General features: G+C 36.1%; 2 protein-coding genes across 2 annotated transcripts; both read right to left on the bottom strand.

The window, feature by feature from the left end:
- Positions 1-884: 884 nt before the first annotated feature.
- Positions 885-1968, bottom strand: MAKR6 (membrane-associated kinase regulator). Its single transcript, XM_079012870.1, has 2 exons — positions 1209-1968; positions 885-1095 (listed from the first exon to the last, which is right to left on the bottom strand). Exons 1-2 carry the CDS (start codon positions 1966-1968, stop codon positions 1085-1087), a joined length of 771 nt encoding a protein of 256 aa, XP_078868996.1. The 3' UTR covers positions 885-1084.
- Positions 1969-4521: 2553 nt separating this feature from the next.
- Positions 4522-6729, bottom strand: LOC145065789 (uncharacterized). The gene is made up of 4 exons (XM_079012869.1): positions 6290-6729; positions 5607-5756; positions 5415-5480; positions 4522-5278 (listed from the first exon to the last, which is right to left on the bottom strand). The coding sequence occupies exons 1-4, from the start codon at positions 6443-6445 to the stop codon at positions 4610-4612; spliced, it is 1041 nt and encodes a 346-aa protein (XP_078868995.1). The 5' UTR covers positions 6446-6729; the 3' UTR covers positions 4522-4609.
- Positions 6730-6952: the final 223 nt, after the last annotated feature.

The following is a 6952-nucleotide window of genomic DNA, read 5'->3' as shown; positions in this document are numbered from 1 at the left end:
TCACCATACTCTTTAGAGTGCTCAATGTGGGCAACGCCCACTCCCATTATGATGATGTGGACGCTAGAAAACGTCAGGATAACGCCGTAAACACCACCTCCGACTCTCGTTATGGTATATGGCGTTGCCCAGACATGTTAACGACAACAAAGGGCAACATCAGTTTCTTCTTTCTTCCTTCCTCTGTGTTTCTTCTTGTTTGACCTCACAACTGTGTTGAATTCTTGGAAAACTACCCCAAAAAAATGAGATGGAAAGAAAAAAGAGAAGATGATGATGTGGCATGGGTATAAGTGTGACTAATACCCAACCATCTTAGCCTTAGACCAAACAGTGTGAGAGCTACAAACCCCGGCGGCATCCGACAGGCTAAGAGTGTCGGCGGCAAACACCGGACCGTTGTGGCTGCATTGTTGGGCGGCAATTCTCATCGGCAAATGTTTGCAATCTCCTTCCTTCCCAAGCCACTCTCTCTTCTCCCCATCGTTCTCGGAAAATAAGTTACCCAAAAGTTAAAACAACTTAAATACATTATGGAACCCGATGGTGAATTTTTTGGTTGCAGTTAAACCTAAGCAAGAAATTCACATATTTTATTTTGGTAAAATCAACACCAAGATTTTTCTAGTCTAATTTCTATTTTTTCTTATTTATATATTTTGGTTTTTTGTTGGCCTCTTGATTTTGTATTTTCTCAAGGATGTACATGTTTTAATTCGATCTAGTTCAAAACAAGAACCACCCCAGATTTCTTTATTATTCAATTTTATTACAAAGTTAGGATTAGGATCAATATTGATTTTTCTTTAAAACAAGTAACAACGGAGTTATGGAGGTCGAACTTCTTTGATTGACCAAACCAAAGACAATTTGAAAACCAGGCATATCCAATAAATGTTTTTACTTTTAAGACATGCATTTTATATAAAATATCATTTCTCAAACCATAACTGATAATTTGGACGACCGGTAGTTACAGTTTTTTACTCTAAATACTAGTAATACTTTACACGTCTAAAACCAACCATAAAATCTCAGACGGTAATTTTCTACATGTGCTACCATCTTCGCTTCTTCTTTCTCTTCATTTATAGCCTGAAAATTTACCAATTTTGTGTATGTTTCATTTTCTGATTTGTGAATATATAGCAAACTAAATTAATTAAAAAAAAAAAAAAAAAAAACACATGAGATCGACTTATTCTAACCAATAGTTTTCTTGCAGTGAAGAACCGCTTCGTAAATTGAACTCTCGGAATCGCATGATCTTCTCCAATTGTCTGCTTCACTTGTGCCTTCAAACGTCAAGATTTTAGCGGAATCGGAATCGCATGATCTTAGCCAATTATTAGAAGAATACGTTTCGGTTTCCCTGGGAGACGAGATGCCGATTCCAGTGCTTGGTCCGGAACCGGAACCTGAACCAGAATCGGCATCGGCCCTTCCCCTTCTCATTCTGAGCCAAAGCAGCCTTACCAAATTCAAGTACTTCCTAACGACACTTTTCGGCAGTCTTCGGTACCTTCTAGAGAGCAAAGACCGACTTCTGCCATGGGTGGCGGAAGACACGGGTGAAACCGGAGTGGAGCTGGAAACGGAATCATAGATTCCCATTCCGATATCCAACGGCTTTAAAAAAAGTGGAACGAGGATTCCATTAGAGATGAGCTCATCGGCATGAACACAATTAGGTTGCAATGTCGGGAGATCAAAGTCGAAATCTTGATGAAAAACAAGAAATCTTTTAGAAGCGGAAAGCTTCGGGTCCATTTCAATGAAGTTGGAATCATCATCAAAGGAGGCTCTAAAAGAAGTCTCAAAAGATGGCTTTAAGTTGACTAACCAACTGTACGAAAAGCTCTCAATCGATAGTGATTCTGAAGCTTCCATGGAAGGATATGATGAAATTATGAATGATGAATAATGATTCAGGATATGTTTATCAAATTCCTTGTGGTGTGTAGACATAGGTATGTATATATAGAGAGAAACAAAACATACATGTGCATGTAAAGACATCATTATTGTGGTCCTTCACACTATATAGATAACATATAGTATATATAATTATCGAAATGTGAACCCCACATGATGTCATTGATATTGCATTTGCATGGTATATTATATTTAATTTTATATTAAATAAGAAAAGTGGTATTATTAAACAGTAAGATTGAATTGATGAAAACCAGTTTATTGGGCCCGAGGGGGTGGTTGCCCCTATAATAATTGTATTAACAGGTCTCCTAATAAAAAACAAATATCACAAGTAAAAGTGTCTTAAGGGGACAACTAAACAAATATCGCGTCAAACAGTCATACTTGTCACATGAACTTGTTTAATACAAAGAAACATGCATGCTCGGATTAAAATAAAATGGTCTGCAAGCAAACCTGAAAATCTTCAATTAAATATTAAAGTAATTGTAATATATAATTATGTATATATAGGTTTGTTGAAATTTTAAAGAAGTAAATATGGTTAATATATATTCTCTTGGACTAGAAATTTCAGGGATTTACATCCACCAACAGTGTGAGTGGTTACAACTTTAGAATGGAAGAAGATTGTAATGTTGTTGTTTTTGTTGATGTTTGTAATTACGAATTAATATTTCCCAAAAGAAAACAAAAGGAGTAGACATTGGTCCCCGAAGGTTGTCGGGTAAAGAAATGGACATGAGACAATGTAACCATAACCAGAAAGAAACTTTGAAACCGACCGATGGTCCCCGTTTGATATCCTTTCTTTCCGGACAAAAAAGGACTTGTAAGGATACGCAGACATTCAGTACCTAATATCTAATATCTTGTGCTATGGGTCTAGTAAGAGGCTAGAAGTTGAGTAACTCAGTCAGATTCAAACTGTTTGATATCACACTTAAAAGTCTCTGACTCGGTCCATGCTCCTTTGAAATGCATCTTATCGGGTCGGATTCAAGGTTGAGTCTTAGGAACTGTTTGTTTGGCCTCTTGATGATCTCATAAAGAGGCTGGCTCTAGATCGTTCAGATTCAGAGCGTTTGGTTGGAGCTTTTTCAACCTCTTAATCGGCGAGACACAAGTGAAAGTGGTTTTGATCGGTCAGATGTGTTGACAAGTCTGGATGAAAAAAATTTCATCTAATACCCTTAACCCAAAAGAAAAGAAACATCTGCCTCTTTTTTCTTTCCCTCTCTTCTCCAATCGACATCGTTCTTTGTTTCTCGGTGATTCTCACATTGCCATCGGACTTGCAGCAACGACAATCCAGCTTTGTCTCCCCTTCGCTGATAAATTCCCCCTCTATCTCGTTCGTTGTGTTCATGTCTTTGGCCGATCGATTTCTGTGCAATCTTTTTTCAAACCCTAAATATCTGAAATCGATTTTTTTAAGCATGTTTTTGGTCGACTTGAAGCTTATGTTTGATCTGTTCTTGTTGAGTTTTCTTCTTCCTTGCTGAAACTTGTGTGAAATCGATTTTATGTGTTTTTGTTGTTGTATGTTATGATATTTGTAGTTGAGTTATCTTGTATTTGTGTGAACTTCGAAATCTGCTATGCTTTTGCTCAATTTTTGTTGCTCTATTGTTGTTGGGTTTTGTTGCTATGAATAAAAAGTTCAAAATTGGTTAAACTTGTTCAAAATTGCTTGTTGAAACCTGTTCTTGGTGGATTTTGAATACTAAACATGGCACAAATGGTACAAAAAAAGTCTAGGATCAATTGGAAACAGATAGAAGGTGTGGAAAAGACATTTCTTAAAGCTTGATATTCAATAAATGACAACTTACGGACATGAAGGGAGTAGTTCCAAAGCGAACTCATGGAAGAATGCAGCTGAAAAGTTGAAAACAAAATACAATTTGGATGTTGTATGCTGATTGTGAATCAATTACTTTAAAGTTGTATGCTAAGGATTATGTTTAGTTTGGATGTTGTATGAATTTTAATTTGAATTTTGTTTGATGTTTAATTTGGATTTTGTATGACGTTTTGTAATTCATTTATAATTATTTACAAATTCGGTATCAGCATAGTCGTTCACATGTCCAATCAAAAAGCAACAAATAATTCAAAAGGTCACATGTCCAATCAAAAAGCAACAGATAATTCAGAGGGTTAAAATTGTCATTTTCATCATTAAAAAACAGACATTCAAATACCAGTCCACACATCAATTTATCATTCATTTACATCATCTATGAATACTCTAGGTGCAACCAAACATTCCCCTTACTCTCGACTCAATCAAGTGTGACTCACCAACTATCAAACAAACATTTATAAAATCATCCTACATGGCTCTTTCTTATCCTACTCATTGTTGATGTTATATGAGTAAAATGGCTTAATACGTATCATCAGGATAAGGTCTCACCATTTTATCCTTAGATTCAAAAAAAAAAAAAAAAAAAAAGTAACGTCACAATATTTATCAGTTTTAATTGGCTTAACCCATTAAGTTATTCGATCCACGTTAAATAAAAAAGAAACAACCATGTATATAGATATTGAGATTAAGTGTTTAATTCATTAAGCTATGTGAATAACTGGATTTATAATAATAAATAAAAGAAAAGGGTATGCTTATACAAATGGTGAAAATGAATAATAGCAAGAGCATCACCTATCTCATAAGATCTACAAATACAAAGGCATTCCAAAGGCTATGTAACAACATAGAGGGTAACAAGTTTCTAGAACGAGTATAAACAGTACCCATAACAACCCCTAAAAACACAAGTGGGAGTATTCTCTGAATATTGAAATGAGCCAAAGCAAAAGCTAACGAACTCACTAAAATCGCACACCAAACAGGCATGTACTTTGTTAATGAAGGTAAAAGAAACCCTCGAAACACAATCTCTTCCCATATAGGGGCACAAACGGAAACTACTATGGCATAAAGCGCCATAGCCATTGGATCACGCGCCACTATCGATTGTTCAACGTTTGAGATCGCGACAGGTGTCGGTGGAGGTAAAGGGAGTAGATTCAGGTTGACTTGTGAGAGACGGTTGACCAAAGGGAACATGAGGCAGCCTAGACCTACATCCAATTGCCATTTTCCTTTGAGGGAAAATCTGAACCAATCGGGTGAAAGAGGGTGGAATTTAGCAAGACAAAGTTTGAGGATTGCAATTCCAGAAATACCCTCGACTATGTCTGTTAAAAGACTGTATAAGGCTTGGCCTCTGTATGTTAGGGATTCTTTTCTGAAACCTGCTGTGTGGGCTATAAATGGTATTATCCATGATCCTACTAACCAAAATGAAGCAATCCAGAGGAGCATTACCTGCATTCTCAAACTTAATAATTAATTTAACAAAAACAAACTCTTCTTTTTGCATCTTAAAATGGGTTTTCATATAATTGATTTTTGTGGAATATTATGCTAGGGGTATAATGGTACTAAATGCAAAGAGCTGCACCTGTAAAATGGTCTTAGCTGTCCATGGCACTGTCCATGGTTCTGCAGTAAATACAGCATCTGAAGCCTGAAAATAACATTCAGACACATCAGGAAATAGTATTTCTCTCTACACTTTCACGTAATAAAGTGCATACAATAAATCACAATACTAAAACAAAAAGCTACTAAATACAAAAATAAAAATAACTACCTTTTTGAAGTTTAGCACCCAATCATGATTCACATTTGGTTGTTTTGTTTCTGGTTCTACCATTTCTCCTGGAATCATATCTTCTGAAGTCTCAGAAGCAGAATATTCTGAAGATGATTCGTCATTCTTAAAGCATGAAAATCTCCAATTCTACAAATCAACATCAAATTCAATCAGGTTAGATAAACATCAAGCATTGTGTTGTGTTGTTTATTTAAAAAGGACAGAAAAAGGTAAGCATGATGAAATAGATTTAAATCATATAAACAGATTCATAATTCTGTATATGATTTAGTAGAACTAGAAACATCTACACCTGATACAGAAGAAATTATTTTCCTCAGTATCTAGTTTAATCGGAGTCTGTTGCATATAACATTTTACAGGGAGCTCACTACTAAAACCTGGCATTCGCATATCAAATCGATAAAATTCCATATGATCTATGTTAAATGGAAGATAAAAGAATCACATGCTTAATCTGTTATAACAGACCCAAACAACATAACTTCATAACTGTATAACTAACTACAAAATTGATTCAATCAAGCAATGGTGCAAATGTTACAAAGGTTTCATTCAGAAAAGTTCTAATGCCTTATATAATCTTTAAAGAACAAGTATATACGACTAAACACAAATTACATTCGGTTAATAAATAAAAAATGTAAGTTCGAGCTTACGTTTCTCGATGTATTTGAAGATGATAACTTTAACAAGCGAACAGTCCGGTTGAATGAGATATAGGGTTTAGAGAGTTTATTTTTAGCTCCGGCCGTAGAAGGAAGAGGTGAGCCACTAGAAAGCGCGTGACAACAAGGTAATGCAGTAACGGACATACTGAAGCGCGTAGAGACGTTGTTCCTCCGGACTGATTGAAATCCGGGTGAGTAGGTGGTTGCTGCTGCATTAGAGAGGCGCAAAAACCTAATTAGGTCGTTCGCACATACTGAAGAGAGAGAAAGGGGAAGACGGTAGATAGAAGGATGAATTTTGATGTGATTTCCAGGGTAGCGGAGGAGGAGGGAGCCAACGGCGGATTAAGAAGTCGGAGGAGGAAGCTCCGACGAAGGTCGCAAGTAGGAACCAAGAAAGTGGGGAAGGAAAAGGGAAATTTGTGTTATGACGTCGTATGTATAGAGAGAGCCGTGCCACGACAGCTTCGAATCTTTGGGATATTGAGCGAATTACATATATAGTCCCTTAACTATTTGTCAATGTTTTTTTGTTTTTTTTACTATGACTTATAAATTGCATATACTTTTGTCTGATGAGAAGGTGGAAAAATAAAGCCGTGTTAGAATTAGAATTGAAGGAGAGGAAGCGAACTCATCTAACAGCAAGTG

The sequence above is a fragment of the Lactuca serriola genome, chromosome 8 (assembly GCF_051521515.1).
Source record: "Lactuca serriola cultivar US96UC23 chromosome 8, Lser_US96UC23_V15, whole genome shotgun sequence".
NCBI lineage: Eukaryota > Viridiplantae > Streptophyta > Magnoliopsida > Asterales > Asteraceae > Lactuca > Lactuca serriola.
The sequence above is the reverse complement of the archived record's forward strand: the minus strand, read 5'-3'. Positions and strand labels throughout refer to the sequence as shown.

Bases quoted from the DNA above. Each gene is read 5' to 3' on its own strand.
- MAKR6 (XM_079012870.1), bottom strand. From the start codon at position 1,968: ATGTCTACACACCACAAGGAATTTGATAAACATATCCTGAATCATTAT.
- LOC145065789 (XM_079012869.1), bottom strand. From the start codon at position 6,445: ATGTCCGTTACTGCATTACCTTGTTGTCACGCGCTTTCTAGTGGCTCA. The intron at 5,757-6,289 runs GTAAGCTCGAAC...GTTGATTTGTAG, and splicing joins CTTCAAATACATCGAGAAAC to AATTGGAGATTTTCATGCTT. The intron at 5,279-5,414 runs GTGCAGCTCTTT...TTGAGAATGCAG, and splicing joins CAGCTAAGACCATTTTACAG to GTAATGCTCCTCTGGATTGC.